At 37.2% G+C, this 20,207-nt stretch overlaps 2 protein-coding genes across 8 annotated transcripts in view; one reads left to right on the top strand and one right to left on the bottom strand.

The window, feature by feature from the left end:
* Window positions 1-20,207, top strand: part of PRSS37 (serine protease 37) — a 29,795-nt gene that overhangs the window by 894 nt on the left and 8,694 nt on the right. The window contains exon 2 of the mRNA XM_042973946.1: window positions 2,502-2,622. The gene's annotated coding sequence lies outside the window, so the exon portion shown is untranslated. The remainder of the gene's footprint in view (window positions 1-2,501; window positions 2,623-20,207) is intronic.
* LOC102968696 (olfactory receptor 9A4-like) overlaps window positions 1-20,207 on the bottom strand; it is an 82,330-nt gene that overhangs the window by 61,454 nt on the left and 669 nt on the right. For 2 of the 7 annotated variants that reach the window (XM_007090827.3, XM_042973926.1), the window contains 4 exons: window positions 9,472-9,613; window positions 3,589-3,836; window positions 2,637-2,773; window positions 1,973-2,254 (listed from right to left, as the gene is read on the bottom strand). In XM_007090827.3, coding sequence (XP_007090889.1) covers window positions 2,105-2,254; window positions 2,637-2,773; window positions 3,589-3,836; window positions 9,472-9,613 — 677 coding nt within the window. In that variant the 3' untranslated portion in view covers window positions 1,973-2,104. Of the gene's footprint in view, window positions 1-1,972; window positions 2,255-2,636; window positions 2,774-3,588; window positions 3,837-9,471; window positions 9,614-10,710; window positions 10,833-17,159; window positions 17,211-20,207 lie in introns of those variants that run through there. The other 5 variants (XR_006213366.1, XM_042973932.1, XR_006213367.1 and 2 more) reach the window with 4 other exon arrangements.

The following is a 20,207-nucleotide window of genomic DNA, read 5'->3' as shown; positions in this document are numbered from 1 at the left end:
CGGTAGATAGATAGATAGATAGATAGATAGACAGACAGACAGACACAGCTGGAGAGACATACTTACCTTTTCCTTTTCAAATTGAGGAGTGAGATGAGATGGAGAGAAGGAAAACTCATACAAGGAAAACTCAAGTCCAGAAAATATAAAGAAGTAAAAATGCCCAATAATGGAAGGATTTATGACCTAATCAATAAGGAAAGGCTTATAATTAAAACATCCGATTCAGCCTAGAACAACTGCAGTGGAATGGAGACAGTAAGAGCTCTAGGTAAGAGGCAAGAAAAAAAACAAAGGACAGGAATCAGGGTAGGTTGTTAGAAAGATCATCTCAGTAAAAAGTTCAGTTGCAACTAGTTCAGCCGGCTGATGACAATAGACAGCCTGGCATATGATAAAGGCGAAAAGGATTGTTAGCAACTTGAAGTAGTAGGAATTAAATAGGCAAAAGGGTGAAACAGGTGGAAACTGTCAAAACTACTAACCGCTGCCAATCCCTATACTATTCCTCTGCATATAAAACGTTTCCCACATTATCTCTGATCTCCATAAGAGCCTTAAAAAGAAAACTATTTTAGTTTTCTGAATCTTTGGAAAAGTATGTGATTTAATCAACTGGGTGGCAATTTGAATTTTAGGAAATCCCAACATTTCACAGCATGGGAAAAACAAAAATGCATTTCACATTTCAGGCACAAATTTCTTGAAGAGTCAATATTTTATATGAAAATAGATAGGCTTTAGTTTAAAATCAGTTTAATCTATCATGAACTAAAGAAAAATAATATGTAGAGAACACATTTTTGGAATGACAAGTGTTTTTTGAGTGTGCTTGTGGATGGAAGTGTGTGCTCATGAATTCACACGTCGTATAGAAGGTTGTATTCAGGGGCATGTATGAAAACTCCAAGGCAAAATCCTCATGAATTCCACCACTTTGTACCCCTTTAAGAAAGTATGTGTGATTTTAAATAAAAAGCAGTAAACTGGAAGGAAAATGTCCTGGAAAAAAACCTCATCTATCATTTATGAATCATTTATGCATAATGAATATCATTATGCATAACAGCTATAGTTCAAAATACAGAAATCCTTATTCCAAATATTACAAAGACCTTTGGGTGGCCTCAGTAAACCTAGGCAAACTTGAATTCTATAGATCTTTTAAGTAACTAATGGAAACTAACTGCACCACCTGTACACACAAACATGCACACACACACACACACACACACATACACATACCCAGGAGACACTTGGTCATTAGAAAAATTGCTAATCATCTGACCAACTTTTGGCAAATTACTGCTCAGCTATGTGGTTTACACTTCGCCCAAATAAACTCTTGGTAGTTATTATCCCTCATTTCCACTCGTTTTTTGTGTTCTTAAGATATGGCAGGGAGTATTTTAACAGAAATATCTGAATTGGTAGAATCCCAAAAGCTTCCTGGGTGAACTCCACTTCTTGAGGCCAGCATTCATGTTTTCAGTGTTAGGAACATTAAAGAGACTAGAGTCAGGGTGCCTGGGTGGCTCAGTCTTGAGTGTCTGACTTCAGTTCAGGTCATAATCTCACAATTTGTGGGTTGGAGACCCACATAGGGCTTTGCGCTGGACAGCACAGAGCCTGCTTTGGATTCTCTGTCTCCCTCTCTCTCTGTCCCTCCCCTGCTCTCTCTCACACATGCGCTCTCTCTCAAAAATAAATAACATTTAAAAAGAGATACTAGGAGTGCCTGGGTGGCTCAGTCAGTTAAGCATCTGACTTCAGCTCAGGTCATGATCTCGTGCTCCATGAGTTGGACCCCCAGGCTGGGTTCTGTGCTGACAGCTCGGAGCTTGCAGCCTGCTTCAGATTGTGTCTCGCTCTCTCTGTGTCATTCCCCCACTCATGCTCTCTCTGTCTCTCAAAAATTAATAAATGTTAAAAAAAATAAAATAAAAAGAAAGACTAGAGTCATGCCAACACCCAGGAATCATCAATGATCTCTTTTGAAACTCCAATCAAGCCTAGATCCTAGGAAAGACTGGGACTGTGATACATAATGTGGTTGCCGTGGATCAGCTGGGAGGTAAGGGTATCAGTGGAGCTCTACATCAGCTTATTTTGTAGAAATAATGTTCTTGATCCATGGCACGTAGCTGTGTAGGTCAGTGAAGACAACAATGTATCCTGTTAGAATACATCCGGTTTCCCAAGACAAAATCCCTTGTAATTCACCGCCACATATGGCTGGTGCAGCTGTGACCACCTGCCAGATAGAGTACAGGAATGAGAACTTCCTTACCACCTGAGATTTCATACCTGAACAAAAATGAAAGCCACTATATTTGCCATGCAAAGGGGTCCAGGATATAAGAATCTAGTATGAAAGCTTCTTTCCAATGCACTAACTACCCTTATACCTCCCACTCATCCCTAGACAGATTATTTCAAAGAACTATCTGGAAGACAGCTTTCCACTCCTCGAAAATCTATTTCTCTTGTCTCTATCACAGGGGGGAGAAGAGTGATCATTCTTTAGCCCCTTATTCTCTGAGCTCCTAGCCTACTGAAAAATCGAGATGGACCCTTGATGAAGGAGGAGAGACACAGAGACTGAGTTTATGCACAAATGAGGTAAGAAGACTTACCTGGCAGTGATCCTGACTTCCTAGCGTGGGTCCCATACAGAACATGTCTTCAAGGAGTTTTTCACCCAGTATTTTTTTGCAGTTTACATTAAAGTTCAATTGAGCCGTGACACTTTGCAGCTTACTATGTGAATTTCCTAAGCACAAGAAATAAAGGAGACTTTCATTCCCGTTTGCCTTTTCATAAGGCATCCTACCTCCTTCTCCTTCAAGCCTTCTTCTCAGTAAGAATGGACTGCAGAAGAACTGATGGAACACACCATGGGTCAAACACATCCTCCTGCTCTGTTTATCATCTCTGAAAGATGATCAGCATCAAGGGATGGTTGGTGAGAAGATACTCCACACATCAAACAAGATCTGAATCCAAGCTCTGTCATCACCAAGTTCATGATCTTGGATAATTAATTTCTCAAAGTCTTAGTTTCCTCTTTTATAAGGTATTAATCCCAAGAAAACATATCTACATGATATGTGATGATGACTGTATAATATCTAAGTATGCTTAGTGCTTGGTAGGTAATCAGCGATCAGCAAATGGTAGTCATTATCATTGTGATTGATAACAATATCACTCCTGTTAGGTCAAGGGAAAGTAGGATTTTTTACCAATTTTCAAATTAAGATCCAAAGAAGTTAAAGAATTTGTTCATAAACCTACAATGAATGGTAGAACCAATACTCAAACATAGATCCCTGAGTTCCAGTCCCTGCAGGGTGTGCCAATGGGATACACACATGTAACACCTTGATCTAGGAATCGATTCTCAAGGCCCAAAAGATCATCTCTTCTGTAGAAAGCCAATACCGCTCATGCCATTTCTAGTTTTCCACACAGGCTTAGAAATCTGACACTAGGCCTCTAAGTTCCAATTCCTTCCCCTAATTCCTCAGAGATCTTGAAGATGTGAATATATCCAAGAACTATCTCTTCTTTTTGATAGTCACTCACCAATAAAGTCTTTAGTCTGTAACCAGGTGTGAATCAAGCAATCTTTAACTGCATTCTTGAGAGTAGGCAACTGAAACATATTGGTGGAGAAGAAAGTGAAAGGTACAGACAACTTTATCAGCATGAGGTCATTTTTAGGAGAGGTGGCAGTGAAGTTTGGGTGAATAATGATCTTCTCATAAGGTAAAATCTCCCCATGAAAGTCTCGAAGATTTGCAGAACTATCATGAAAGATGACCCAAAGATCTCTGGAAAATGAAAAAGAAAAAAAAAAAGGATTGACACTCACAGGTCACAAGGCTAATCACTGCCCCCCCCCCCCCCACACACACACACAATTTCCTTCTATAGTAACCCATTTAATCTTTTCCTCTCATGTTTGCCCATTTGATCTTTTTTTTTTTTAATTTTTTAATGTTTATTTATTTTTGAGAGAGAGAGGGCACGAGCAGGGGAGGGGCAGAGAGAGAAGGAGACACAGAATCCAAAACAGGCTCCAGGCTCTGAGCTATTGGCACAGAGGCTGACACAGGGCTCGAACCCACAAACCATGAGATCACAACCTGAGCCAAAGTCAGACGCTCAAATGACTGAGCCACCCAGTGCCCCTGTCCATTTGATCTTTTATATGTAGGTGCCACATGGGGTCATGCAGGTGATGCACTATACAAGTCAATGGGTTACCATTCACATAGACTATAATGGGGATGGTGCCTCCAGGAGTTAAGCAGTGCAATGGCTTGGGCTCTACTCTTAGCATAATTCTCGAGAGAAGCTCCAATTCAAGACCTAGAAACAGCAGAAAGAAGCATGCAAATGGATAGTCAAGGCTTTTATGAAAGTAGTAGGTTCTGTTAGGGAGGCTTCTTTGGGAGTTGGGGGAAACAGGAAATGTGAAACTGTAAAGAGGAAATGAGTAACAGCTTCGAGAGGTTAAATATTTTAAAGGTATGGAGGATCACCTGAATATACTATGCTTTACTCATGTCTATCAAAACTGCTGGATTAACAGGGTCTTCTGGTAGATCTTTGGGAAAACAGTAGTCAAAGATCCTGGTTTTCCACTGAGATCCAGTTGAGATCCACTCTCGCTAACATGGCTCAAAACCCTAAATTCAGGGGCACCTGGGTGGCTCAGTCAGCTAAGCGTCTGACTTTGGCTCAGGTCATGATCTCACAGCTTGTGAGTTCGAGCCCCGCGTTGGTCTCTGTGCTGACAGCTCGGAGCCTGGAGGCTGCTTTGGATTCTGTGTCTCCCTCTCTCTTTGCCCCTCCCCTGCTTGTGCTCTCTGTCTCTCATAAATGGATAAATGTTAAAAAAAGTTTTTTTTTTAACCCGAAATTCAGAACAGGGCACTCCTGTGAGGCCCCTGAGTCAGTCACTCAGGGATTTCTCTAGCGCCAGCAGTGAGATAGGTACCACACTGGTACTGAGCATCAATTTTTGTTGTTGTTGAGCTCCCAAATGCTAAGTTTATATTGTCTCCTAACAACAGTACCATTTGTCTCTCAGTCTGTCTTTGTCGCCTTATGGACAGTTATCAGATAAAGTCTAAAGAGAGAGGACAGAAATAGGCCTGATAAATTCATTCTTCAGTCAATCCCAAGGACTGACAAGTTTAAAAGATCTCATCAGAGCAGCATCCTTTAAATAAATTTTGCTTTGGCTCGCTTTTACAAGGTATTATACATTATAAGGACTTTCCTTAGTTTTGTTGTGTTCCTGAGAACTACCACACTTAGTTTCATCTGCTTGAAGTGAAGGATTCTGCTAGGTGCTTAGATGGGGATGACTGGTCTTTGGCCAGGGTATCGTAACTGACTGTTATAGTTCTCATTGGATCATCTTAGTCTATTTGGTTCTTTGTACCAAACACATGCTCCCTTTGTGTTTAAATTCATGTGATAGCTCTCCAGTTGGCATAATTCCCCAAGGACAATAAGAAAGTACAGTCGCCCTCAGAGGAACTTTTGACAGGTGCAAGGTTGTTCATTTGACAGATACATTAGAACAAAAAGGAAAGAAGCCTTCATGATAAGATTCTTTCTCTTTTATCTTTCTAAATGAGAGATCACTTAATGACCCTCGTCCCTCCATTTCCATACCTTGGGAATTAAGGAGTACTGGTGTTTTAATTATACAACTTAAATTATACAACTTCTACAACTGAACCTGGGTGGTTCAGTCAGTTAGGCGTCCAATTCTTGATTTTGGCTCAGTGCATGATCTCACGGTTCATGGGTTCAAGCCCCACATCAGGCTCCACACTGACAGTGCGGAGCCTGCTTGGGTTTCTCTCTGTCTCCCTCTCTCTCTCTGCCCCTCCCATGCAGGTGCTCTCTCTCTCTCTCTCAAAATAAATAAACAAACTTGTTTAAATCAGTTTTAGCAACTCTCTTGTGTATCTTGTGTGTCAAATTGGCTTTTTCTGTTTCTAAGATTACTCTCCTTTCTTGCTGAAGGAAAGTCATTCATGTTTATAGTGTTGATTTAATAACTAAAACCAGTGCCCTCTAATATTTTATCCTTCCTCTATTTCTCTTTTTTCCTTCTGTTAAGAAATTTTGTGACTTATCATAAAATATATTTATAAGTAATTGCAGAATCTTATATTTTAAAGAATTTATGATAAATAGATGATTCAGGCAAATTATAGTGAGTGCATTTTAGTTTAAGGCAGCTCTATGACATGTAAAACTAAACTATGGTGGAAAAACAAGAGAATAGTGGTTGCCTCTGAGGGATATGGATGGACCATAATGAAGAAGGGGTATAAGGAAGACATTCGGATATTGTTTAACTTTGAATTCTGTTACATTAAATTTCCATATTAAAATTTATAAAGAATAGGACATGTGTATATTCGACAACAAAAATGAAATAAGAATTAAAAGGTATCTAAAATATTAATCAAGTAAAAGGGCAAAAGCATTTTCACACAAATATAAAGAGTAGAAATTCAAAATAGGTAGAAACAAGTCTGAGTATAATAATAATCAAAATAAATACAAATGGCCTAAACTCACCAGTTAAAAGACAGAAATTACAAACTGTATTTTTAGAAATCCTGCTATATGTAAATTAAGAGATGTGTTTAAATAAAAAAGATACAGAAAGGCAGAAAAGTAAAGACGTAAAATGATATACCAGGACAATACTAACTAACCAAACAACCAACCAGGATTGGCATGTTAATATCTGATAAATAGGCTCTAAGACAAACAATATTATCTATATGAGAGTAATGACATACAGTAATAGCCTTGATTTATTGGGAATGTACACAAAGTACCTACATTATAAATGTACCTAAATTTACATATATTTAATAAAATACCCTAAAAAATATTTTTTAAAAAAGTAATAAAGTTATAGGACTATTTTGCTCTACTAATACAGAAGAATATTTCAACTTAAATCTCTCAATTATTGATTTATTAAGAAAAAAAAATAGTAAGGATACCAAAGACTTAAAGTACACAATTGAAGTTTGATATATAGAGAGACTTCTACCCTAAAATTAGAGAGTATACATTCTTTCATAACATGGGGGGTTGCAAAAATTGACCTGATACTGGTCTGAAAAGCAAGTCCCAATTCTTTTCAAAGAATTAGTATCACATAGATCACACTCTCTGACCACAAAAACAATTAAACTAGAACCCAAAGAATTTTTTTTTAATTTGGAAAGTTATCCCTCAAAATTTACCCCTCCATATTCTAAACTTATGAATGAAAGATTTAATCATGAGGAAATTTTTAAAAATTATTTAGAATTAAAATAATAATGAAAATGGCCCTTTTCAAAGATGGCAAATAGAAAATCCACAGGAACATATATATAAATTCTAGAAACAGTAGGAGAATATAACAAAGCAACAAGCCATTAGATCAATTTATGAACACCAATTACATTTCCATCATCACTAACAAGTAGAAAATATAATTTTCTGAAAGTACATCAATTAAAATATAATAGCAAAATATAAAGCACTTTAAGAAAAAATTTAATAAGATATGTGCAAGACATGTATTCAGATAAAATAAATTTCTTGAAACGCATTAAAGGGAAAGCTAAATAAGTGGAGAGATATGCCAGATCCATGGCTGGGAATAATCAATATCAGAAAAATATCAATTCTCCCCAGCTGATACAAAGAGCTAAAGCAATTCCAAATAAATCACAACAGAGTTTTTCATAAAGCTTGAAAAGTTATTTAAAAGAATACCTAAGTGTTCCTGATAAATAAAAACATGGCTGGCCTACCCTATCAGACATCACAAATTATAATAAAGTCATAATTTTTAAGACACTGTGGAATTGGTCTATAATAAATAACCCAAAGGAGCAGTACAGAGACAGAGAGACCCAAAACAGACCCATGCAAAAATAAAGAATTTTGATAGATGTCAGAAGTGGTGTTGCAGGTGGTTGGAGAAAGAAGAGACCATTAGATAAATGACATGTGGATATTTAGCTTACTATGTTAAAAACAACAAAACTGGATCCCTACTTCACAGCATTCACAAAAATCAGTTCCAAATGATATAAATACTTAAATATAAAATCAAGTCTTTAGAATCTCTAGAAATAACCTTAAAGAAATATCTTTCTGATCTTGATGTCATAAAGAATATTTTCAACCAGTCACAATACCCAACAACCACAAATAAAGATTGATAACTTAAGTGTTAAATCATATTATAGTCAAATGAAGAGCTCTTATTAATCAAAATACACCATTAAAGAGAAGATCAAGCCACCAAGAAGATATTTTCAACATACGTAATTGACAAAAGAGTTATATCTAGGGCATTTATAGAAGTTCTACAAAGCAATTTTTTTTGAAAAGTCACAAAATGTTCAAAAAACATGAAAGAATATTTCCCAGAAGAAATATTAATAGCAGAAGGAGGAGGATGGAGAAGGACGAGGAAGAGAAAAAAATAAGCCAATCATCGCTACTAATAAAGATAATAAAATTATGAGCATAACAAGAAATTTAACACAATCAGCAAAATAATAAAAAAGTTGGACAATACTCAATGCTGGAAAATGCTTATAAATTGCTGGAGTATGTGTAAAGTGAACATTTGCATCCTCTATGACATCCAGGAGATGTTGTTGCAGATATACCGATATGTATGTATGTATATGTGTATATATATACATCTATATGTGTGTGTGTATTGCAGATATACACATGAGAATACCTTCCAAGGTACATGGTACAACTATGATTACAGTAACCATTCACAATAGCAGAAACCTAGAAATAACTCAAATGTCTACCAAGAAAAGAATGAACAAATTGTGATAGTCACATTTAAATATTATACTGTAATGAAAAATGAAATATAATCATATCCCTAACATTTTGGATGAATCTTAAAAACATTAAGAATGATTTGCAAGGTCAGGGTGCCTGGGTGGCTCAGTCAGTTGAGCATCGACTCTTGATTTCTGCTCAGGTCATGATCTCACAGTTGGTGAGTTCGAGCCCCGCAACGGGCTCTGTGCTGACAGTGCAGAGCCTGCTTGGGATTGTCTCCCTCTCTCTCTGCCCCTCCCCTGATCACTCTTTCTCTCTCTCTCTCAAAAATAAATAAATAAATATTTTTTTAAAAAAAGAGTGACCTGCAAGGTTATTTTTACCTATACGTAAGGTATCATATTACACCGTATTACTTTTCCTTTGGGGACATGTCAAACATAAGAATGTGGAACATTCCTTAGTCAAGTTGTATCTGAGTAGCTGAACTCCCTTTTACCATGATAGTCCTAGAATTTCTTGACCACAAAGTTTTTAGAATTCCCACAAGAAGTGCAGAGGCCCAGCCTCGGAGCCTTGGAACAGAGTGGATGGATCCCCATCACTTACGGTAAGAAGCAGTGTGCAGCCGTCAACACCCACTGAGGGGCAATCAGAGTCCCCACACAGGACCGATAACTGGAATTCAGGTAAAATAAGTAGAGAAGGTGATTTAACCCTTCTACGTCTTCACTAACAAATGAAACACCACCTGGAAGACAGAGAGAAGAGAATCAAGGGATATAAACTGGCCGACTAAAGAGAACTCAAGGTGCTTATAGAGATTTCAGAATGCTGGTATCAGTTAATATAAATATTTACCACTTATTAATCACTTAGCCCCTACTCTATGGTACTAGAGAACCACACTGTACAAAACACTGTATTAAAGTACTTTATGTACTTTTTAATTTTTTTTTATTTTTCACAGGAAAAAAAAACTATAGGGTGTATAAATTTTATATTATCTTACAGATTAAGAATTTATTGAAGAGAGTGTCTTTTCCACATTGAATATTCTAGTCTTCTTTGTCATAGATTAATTGACCATATAATCATGGGTTTATTTCTGGGCTCTCTATTCTGTTCCAGTGATCTATGTGTTTTTGTGGCAGTACCATACTGTTTTACTATACAGCTTTGTAGTACGACTTGAAACCTGGAATTGCGAGGTCTCCAGCTTTGTTGTTCTTTCTCAAGATAGACAATATAATGGAATATTAGGCAGCCATAAAAAGGGATGTGATCGTGCCATTTGCAATGATATGAATAGACCTAGATGGTATTATGCAAAGTGAAATATGTCAGACTGAGAAAGACAAATACCACATACGTGGAATCTAAAAAAATCTGATAAATAAACAAACAAAAAAGAGAAATAGGCCTATAAATACAGAGAACAAACTGATGGTTAACAGAGGGCAGGGGGATGAGGGGATGGAAAAAATGGGCACAAGTTTCTATAGAATGAATAAGTCATGGGAATACAGTCCATGATATTCTAAAAGCTAGTATGGTGCCAGATGGTAACTATAATTATGGTGAGCATAGTATAATGTATAAACTCGTGGAATCACTGAATCACTATGCTGTAGACCTGTAATGTTGTGTGTCAACTGTATTCAATTTTTTTATTTAAATAAAATTAGCACACGAGGTCATACGACCAGTGAATGATGGTTGGTTCAAGGATTCAGACTTCAGTCCATGTGATTCCAAATCCCATTTATGCACTTCTCTTCTACAGGACCTCCCTGCCTCTCCTCACCCAGTTTGCTGCTTTCCAGAGTGACTTAGCTCATTTCTAACCTTCCAAAGGCTTAAGGATTCTTGGCTGTATCCACAGTCAAGCAATGCAGCCTTTCCTATAGCTCCCTGATTTTTCCTACTGGTTGACTACAGGGACACTCTGAGACCAGTCATCATAACTCCTGCAGGAAAAAAAAAATAAGTAATTAAAAATAAAACTTTAATTCTGGCAAAAGAATATAGGGAGAGATACTCTATACAGACACTGAAATATAGTACACTACTTATCCTCTGGAAACAGATGCCTTGATTCAAATTCGGGCTGTATCCTTAGTAGTATGGACTTGAACAAATTATGTAGATCCCTATGTTAATTTCCTTACTTGTACACTGAGATCATAACAACTTCTTTCCTAGGGTTTCTGTGAGAAATAAATGTGGTAATATATGTAAATTGTTTGGAAGAATGTTTCATGTATAATGTGTGTTCAGTAAATGTTATTTCTTACTAATTCAGCTTCAAGTATATTTTAATGTTGAGAAAGTGCAAAACAATGTTCAAAATGAGACAAAGACAAAAGCCCTTTCATGATCCCCAAAATGACTAAACATCAGATATTAACTGATACGTCTTTTCTTTGCATTATTGGTATTATCTATCAGTGACAGCTCTATTTTAATCCTCCACTTCCTTAAAAAAAACTTTTGAGAAACCCAATTCTGAACTGATCCCATTTCTCTAAATCCATCTTCAAAATTATCCAGCATAAGCTCAAACCCTGTAAGATGCCCCTCCCATCTGGGGCACTTCTGAGGTTCTCTGGAGTGTGTTCTTCCCACTGCATAAAGAAAAAAAAAAAAAAAAACCTCACTATTTTCATTATTGCTGTGTTCTTGGTGCCATTTGGTTGATGGGTACAACAAAGCAGATTAAATCCTGTTTTCTCCAGTTTAGGAACAGCAGGAAAATAGAAAACTATTTTTTAAGTTTTTATTTTAATTCCAGTTAGTTAATATACAGTGCTGTTAGTTCTGAGTGTACAATATAGTAATTTAACACTTCCACACAACACCCAGCGCCCATCACAACAAGTGCACTCCTTCGTCCTTATCACCTATTTCATCCGTCCCCCCGCCCACCTCTCTTCCGGTAACCATCAGTTTGTTCTCTATAGTTAAGAGTCTGTTTCTTGGTTTGCCTCTCTTTTTTCCTCTTTGCTTGTTTGCTTTGTTTTTTAAATACCACACGAGTGAAATCATGGTATTTGTCTTTCTCTAACTTATTTCATTTGGCATAATACTCTCTAGCTCTATCAACATCATTGCATATGGCAAGATTTCATACTTTTTTATGGCTGAGTAATATTCCATTGTGAATATATATCACATCTTCTTTATCCATTTACTGGTCAATGGATACTTGGATTGCTTCCATAGTTTGGCTATGGTAGGTAATGCTGCTATAAACATTGGGGTGCATGTATTCCTTTCAATTAGCAGATTTGCTAGATCACAGGGTAGTTCTGTTTTTAACTTTTTGAGGAACCTCCATACTGGTTTCCACAGTGACTGTACCAGTTTGCATTCCCACCAGCAGTATAAGAGAGTTCTTTTTTTCCCACATCCTCACCCAACACTTGTTTATTGTGTTTTTGATTTTAGCCATTCTGACACATGTGAGGTGATCTCATTGTGGTTTTGAGTTGTACTTGTCTGATGAGTGATGTTGAGCATCTCTTCATGTATCTGTTGGCCATCTGTATGTCTTCTTCTGACAAATGTCTACTTATGTCTTCTGCCCATTTTTTAATTGGATTATTCATTTTGGGGGGTACTGAGTTTTATAAGTTCTTTATATATTTTGAGTACTAACCCTTTATCAGGTATGTCATTTGCAAATATTTTCTCCCATTCAGTAGACTGCCTTTTACTTTTGTTGATTATTTCCTTCACTGTGCAGATCCTTTTTATTTTATGAAGCCCCTATAGTTTATGTTTACCTTTGTTTCCCTTGCCTCAGGGGACATATCTAGAAAAAAGTTGCTATTGCCAATGTCAAAGACCATTTTTATGGCTTCAGGTCTCACATTTAGGTCTTTAATCCATTTTGAATGTTTTTTTTTTTTTTTTTTCAAGATTGCTTTGGCTATTCAGGTCTTTTGTGGGATTTTAGGATTCTTTGTTCGAGTTCTATGAGAAATGCTATTGATATTTTGATAAGGATTGCAATAAATGCGTAGATTGCTTTGGGTAGTATAGACATTTTAATAATATTTTTCTTCCAATCCATGAGCATGGAATGTCTGTTTCTTTGTGTCATCTTTAATTTCTTTCATCAGTGTTTTATAGTTTTCAGAGTACAGGTCTTTCACCTCTTTGGTTTGGTTTATCTTAGGTATCTTAAGGGTTTTGGTGCAGTTGTAAATGGGACTGATTCCTTAATTTCTCTTTCTGCTGCCTCATTACTGGTATATAGAAATGCAACAGATTTCTGAATGTTGATTCCTATTTCAGTTTTGGTAGTTTATATGTTTCTAGGAATTTATCCATTTCTTCTAGGTTATCCAATTTGTTTGCATAGTTTTTCATAATATGTTCTTATAATTGTTTGTATTTCTGTGATGCTGGTTGTTATTTCTCCTCTCTCATTTGTGATTTTATTAATTATCAATTTTATTAATTTTTTCAAAGAACCAACTCCTGGTTTCATTCATCTGTTCTATTGTTTTGTTTTGTTTTTTAGTTTCTACATCCTTTACTTCTGCTCTAATCTTTGTAATTTCCTTCCTTCTGCTGGCTTTAGGCTTTGTTTGTTGTTCTTCTTCTAGCTCCTTTAGGTGTAAGGTTAGGTTGTTTATTTGAGATTTCTTTTGCTTCTTGACGTAGACCTGTATTGCTACATATTTCCCTCTTAGGACTGCTTTTGCTGTATCCCAATGTTTTGGACTGTGGTGTTTTCATTTTTATGTGTTTCCATATATTTTTAAAATTTCTTCTTTGATTTCCTGGTTCAGTTTTAGTAGCATGTAGTTTAACTTCCATGCATTTGTAGTCTTCACAAATTTTCTTGTGGTTGAATTCTAGGTTCATAATGTTGTGGTCAAAAAAAGGTATACTGTATGATTTCAATCTTTTTAGTATTTATTGAGGCCTGTTTTATGACCTAACTTGAGACCTATTCTGGAGAATTTTCCATGTGCACTTGAAAAGAATGTGTATTCTGCTGGTTTAGGATGGAATGTTCTGAATATATGTTATGTCCATCTGGTCCAGTGTCATTCAAAGCCACTGTTTTCTTGTCTATTTTATGTTTAGATGCTCTATCCATTGATGTAAGTGGGGTGTTAAAGTCCCCTACTATTATTGTGTTATTATCAATCAGTTCCTTTATGCTTGTTATTAACTTTTACATATTTGGGTGTTTTCATGTTGGAGGCATAAATATTTATAATTATTAGATCTTGTTAGATTGTCCCCTTTACTATTATATAGTACCCTTCTTTTATGTTGTAACAGTCTTTGTTTTAAAGTTTAGCTGGTCTGATATAAATATTGTTACTCTGTGCTTTCTTTTGACCTCCATTTACATGATAAATGTTTCTCCACCCCCTCACTTTCAATCTGCAGGTGTTTCCAGGTATAAAATGAGTTTCTTGTAGGCAGTATATAGTTGGGTTTTTTTTATTTTTTAATGTTTATTTGTTTTTGAGAGAGAGAGTGACAGAGTGCGAGTTGGGGAGGGACAGAGAGAGAGAGAGAGACACAGAATCTGAAGCAGGCTCCAGGCCCTGAGCTGTCAGCACACAGCCCAACGTGGGGCTTGAACTCATGAACCATGATATCATGACCTGAGCCAAAGTCAGACACTTAACTGACTGAGCCACCTAGGCACACCTAGTTGGGTCTGTTTTCAAATACATTCATACACCTCTGTCTTTTGATTGGAGCATTTAGTCCACTTACATTCAAAGTAATTATTGATAGATATGTATTTACTGCCATTTTATTACTTGTTTTGTTATTGTTTCTGGAGATTTTCTCTGATCCTTTCTTGTCTTTGTCACTTTGTTCCAATTTGGGTTTCTCTTGCTTTCTCAATTTCTGTTTCTGGGTCCTAGGGTTTTCACCTATAGACGATAAGCAGTGAAGGAACAATGATGTGTACAATATCCCCCACTATCTGGGACAGTGTCTGGCACATGGTAGGAACTCAAAATGTATGAGTGATTGGAGTAAAATTCACCTTGTATGCAGGGATCCACTGGGAGGCTCTGAAATTAATGAAATGGTTTTCTGAATCCATAAGTGAAGCAACCATCATCAGAAGACTAAGACCTAATGTTATGTATATGTGTGTGTACTTTTTTTCCCAAATTCATATATGCATGCATTTATTTAAAAAATATTTCCTGAATATCTACTATGTGCCAGGCAACATATTTGATGTTAATATAAAAGGGTATTCAATAGAAGTAGACTTTGCCTTCATGAAATGAGGGCGGGAGACAATAAGCAAATAAACACATCAATAGATAGCTATAAGTTGGATGAGATAGAATTTTCCATGAGAAAGAATAAGAAGAGAGGGTAAACAAAGGATCTAATTTATTTTTCAACGTTGTTTTTTGTGTTTTTTTTTTTTTTTTAATTTATTTATTTTTGGGACAGAGAGAGACAGAGCATGAACGGGGGAGGGGCAGAGAGAGAGGGAGACACAGAATCGGAAACAGGCTCCAGGCTCCGAGCCATCAGCCCAGAGTCTGACGCGGGGCTCGAACTCACGGACCGCGAGATCGTGACCTGGCTGAAGTCGGACGCTTAACCGACGGCGCCACCCAGGCGCCCCCAAAGGATCTAATTTAGTTTGGGTGGGCAAAAAAGTACTTGCTGGGTAAGTGACGGGTAATCTGAGACAGCAAAGATGAGAAAAACCAGCCATGGGAAGAGCAGAAGAAAGAGCTTTTCCAGAACTGCGTGTGCAAAAGCTCAAGGATGGGAAAGAACTGGGAAATGCTCAGGAGTCTGAAGAGAGCCAAAGAAATTGAAGCCTAGTGGGAGAGGAAAAGATTGGCCTAAGAGGAGCCTTGAGAGGAGGATTTTATTCTAAGTGTAATAAAAAATCTATTAAAGAATTTGAATGTACAGAAGTCATGTGATCCAATTATTTTTTTTAAAATCACTGGATTTAAAAAAAATCACTGGATTTTTATTAGAAATGGATTATAGAAACAGTCGCGCTTACTGAAGTGACCTGGCAAAAAGTGATGTGCCTTGCACTAAAGTAGCAGTGGGGGAGTTGGAGAAGAGCATCTAAGTGGATGGATGGACATAAGACCTATTTCAAAAATAAAACTGACAGGAAATCCATTTAAACAGTATTCTGATAATAAGATACACATTGCTTTAACAAAGATTATCTACCTTCTCATTACATAAGTATTCAATCAATAATTATCATTAAAAGATTCAAAATAGGGGTGCCTGGGTGGCTCAATCAGTTGAGCATCTGACTCTTGATTTCAACTCAGGTCATGATCCCAGGGTTGTGGGATCAAGCCCTGTGTCAGGCTCCATGCTGAGAGTGGAGCCTATTTGCCTACTTGGGATTCTCTCTCTCTTTCTCTCTCTTTCCTTCTGCTCCTCTCCCCCACTTGCACTATAAGTAAGTAAGTAAGTAAGTAAGTAAATAAATAAATAAACAAATAAATAAATAAATAAATTTTAAGACTAAAAGGGGTTCTCATGCTCAGAAAAGTTGAGAACCATTGACACAGAAAATCTTCACGTTCCTTCACTCTAAGATATTCAAGTGTATAAATCTAAGTCTTATTTAATTCCCACAATCTATCCCTGACTCCAGACCTTCTCTGGTTGGCTTTTAAGAAGTATGCACTACACTAGCTCCTTCTTACCTGCAGCAACAAGACAGAGCTCCTTCAAGCCACAGGGACTTCCAAGGAAAGCTGAGGAACACATTTTCTCCTAATACACCCGGCTGAGCCCCCAACTAAATATGGGTCATTTACTCAAAAACTTCTCAGATTCCTTTCCACCAAACCCCTGGTGCCCTAACTCACTCTTGACTGAGCTTTACAAAGTCACTGATTCTAAGAATGTGCTAGAAACTTACACATGGCCTCCTTTCCTTCCATTCCAATCGGTCCTTGCCTATTTTACCTTCCCTCTCTACCTGAGTCAGATTCCTTTATTCATCATTTTAATGATATTCTTATTACTCTTCAGAACTCCCTTGTCCTAATGTCCTTGAGTCAACTGGGCAAATCTTAACTCCGTATTCATGCAACATCTGCCTCCACTGCGTCTGCAGCTTTAACTTTCTTAACTTGCCACAGACATAGAACACATTAACTACCTCCTCCTCCTAGAAACAGCTCCTCTGATGGTGTATATTACACTTTTATTTTCTCCTGCCTCATAAGGTACTTTACTGGGCTCTCCTCTTCCAGCAGCCCCTAAAGCATTAGAGCTCACGTTTCCATTTGATCCAAGAAGGAGTAGCCCCATTCCCCCCAGCTCTTCAGTTCCTCAACTGAAAGCCCCTGCACAACAAACACAACAAACAAAGATATAAAGACTCTGAATAATGGAAAGAAGTAAGGGGACTGCCTAAGGAACCTGGGGACTTAAGGAACAGCCTAACACCAACTTCCCTGGGTATACTCATCAAAATTAAAAACAATTGCTTTATAAAAGACCCTCTGAAGACAGTTTAAAGACAAGTTATGGACTTGGAAATATATGTGCAAACCTCCTAGCTGAGAAAAGACTTGTATCTGATCTATATACATACTCTCAGACTCAACAGTCTGATTATAAAATAGGAAAAAGACAAGAAAAAACACTTCACTAAAGAAAATATCCATGAGGTAAACAGGCATATGAAGAGATATTCAACATCCTCAGTCACAGGAAAAATAAACATTAAAGTTTCAATGAGGTATTACTATGTATCTAACAGAACAGCTAGTATGAAAAATAGTGCAATTTGGTGACAACACCAAATGCTGGCATGGAGGTAGAGAAAATAGGTCACTTATACATTGTTGGTGAGAATCTAAAATGGTGAAGCCAACCTGAAAAACAATATGCTATAAAACTAAACATACAATTACCATATGGCAGAAACTGCACTCTTGGACTTACATCCCAGACAAACAAAAACTTACTATCACACAAAAATGCAGCAGGTTTATTCTTAAAAGTTAAAACCTGAAAACAACCAAATGTCCTTCAATGGATGAATGATTAAGCAAACCAGAGTACATCCATTCCACAGAATAATAGTAATAAAAAGAATTAATAGTTAATATACACACATCTTGGACAAATCTCTAGGGGATTATGCTAAATGAAAAGAGCCAATCCTAAATACAACATACTGTATGATTCCATTTGTATAATATTCTTGAAACAAGAAAATTACAGAAATGGAGAACACATTAGTAGTTGCCATGGGTTAGGAAAGGGGGGCGGTGTGGAGGAGGGAGAATGAAACGGTGTGTGGGTAGAAGGGCAATAGGAAGGAGGCTCTGCTGATGGACTGTTCTGTGTCCTGAAAATGGTGGTGGATGCACAGACCTACACATGTGAAGTTGTACAGATTTAAACAGATTTAAATACACACACACACACACACACACACACACACACACACACACAGGTAAAACTGGGGAAAGCTGAATAAACTCTGTGGATCATACCAATGTTACTCCCATGATTTGCTATCGTGCCATAGTTACACAAGATGTTACCATGGTGGAAACTACAGGAAGGACACGTGGGACTCCTCTGTACATTTCTTGCAACTTCCTATAAATGCATAATTATTTCAGAGTAAAAATTTTAAACCAAGAAAGGCAACTGGAATTCTTCATAGTTCTGTCTTTTACACATTTCTTTTCTGTAAATTCTTTTCAAGTAATCTTTTTCACTCATTCCTATGAATTCAAATCCTTTCAAAATTCCCAAATTCCCAAATCTGTATCCCAGCTCAGACTCCTGTCGTGAGTTCCCGACCCTTGGATTCAGGTGGACATCTCCATTTGATATCTCAAAAGCACTTCGAACTCAGTAAGTGAAAAATGTAATTTGTCTTCTTCCCCAAATGCCTCCTTCTTTTCCAGTGTTCCCTATTTCAGTAAATTGTACCACCATTCACCCAACCAGAAATCTGGATGACACCCTTTACTTTTTCCTACCCTTCATTCCTCACATTCAACTGATCACAACTTCTATCTCCTTGTTACCTCCGGAATCCTTTTACTTTCTTACATCCTCACTGCCACCACCCTAGTCTACTCTGTTGCCCTGACAGTTGCAACAGTCTCTTAAATTTCTCCCCAGATCTTTCCCACCCACAACCCATATCTCTACTCAAATCCATTCTCCTACTGAAGTCACATGATTATTTTACAATCATAAATGTGGTAATATAACTCTCATATTTAAAACTCTTTAAAGGATTCCTATTATACTCAGGATCATTTCTAAAATTAAGGCTAAAAGACCCTCTACTATATGATTCTTAATCTACTTCCTTCCTCTGTGCTCCAACCACACAGATGGGCTTTTAGTTAAACATGTCACACCTCATGACCTTCACACTTACTGGCTCCTCTATCTAAAACGACCTACCCAGTCCCTACCCAATTAACTTGGTTAACTCCACTCAGTCTAACATAGGTATAGGAATCACGGCATGTCGTTAAAAGATACATATTTTTCTCATGTTGCACATACAGAAACTGAGGTTCAGAGATGTTAGGGTATCTGTCCCTAACTAGGTAAAAGAGTATAAATGCCTAATTACAGAGTCATAGCAACTTCATTATGGGCATGTCATAATTACTCTGTGCCTTGGTTTCCTCATCAAAAAAAAAAAAAAAAAAAAAGACAGCAATAATACTTATGGCACAAAGTTGTTTTAAGAATTAAATGGGTTAGAGGCACCTGGGTGGCTCACTCGGCTCAGCAACTAACTCTTGATTTCGGCTCAGGTCATGATATCAGGGGTTCGTGGGTTTGAGCCCCCTGTGGGGCTCCTGGGATTCTCTCTCTCCCTTTCTCTCGGCCCCTCCCTGCCTCCTGTGCTCCCCTGCACAAGCATGTGCACTAGCACTCTCTCTTTCTCTCTCAAAAATAAATAAATAAACTTAAAAAAAGAATTTAATGAGTTAACACGTAAACAGCGGTGTCTATTATATAAGCACTATATAGGTATATGTTTTTATGGTGGCGGCAGTGATGGTGATTATTATTATTATCATTGCACATTACATTTAAACCACAAAGGGCAAAAGTGACATTTTCCTTTTGAACCCTACAGCAGAATACCTGCTGCTTTGTTTCCTACGTGTTTTATAAGTTCCTATACACCCTTCCAGGCTCCTATCTCCACCTTCCTTTCCGGATTGCCTCCATGTTTTAGCCCAAGAACTTTATCATACATTGAGAGGAGATTTGAATCCCAAAATAAAAAGTTTTACTTAGGTCCTACAAATGACTGAGACTGTACAGAAAAGGAGTAATGTATCCTC

Source organism: Panthera tigris, chromosome A2 (genome assembly GCF_018350195.1).
Source record: "Panthera tigris isolate Pti1 chromosome A2, P.tigris_Pti1_mat1.1, whole genome shotgun sequence".
In the NCBI taxonomy this organism is placed as follows: domain Eukaryota; kingdom Metazoa; phylum Chordata; class Mammalia; order Carnivora; family Felidae; genus Panthera; species Panthera tigris.
Note: the sequence above shows the minus strand (reverse complement) of the source record. Positions and strands in the feature narration are given on the sequence as shown.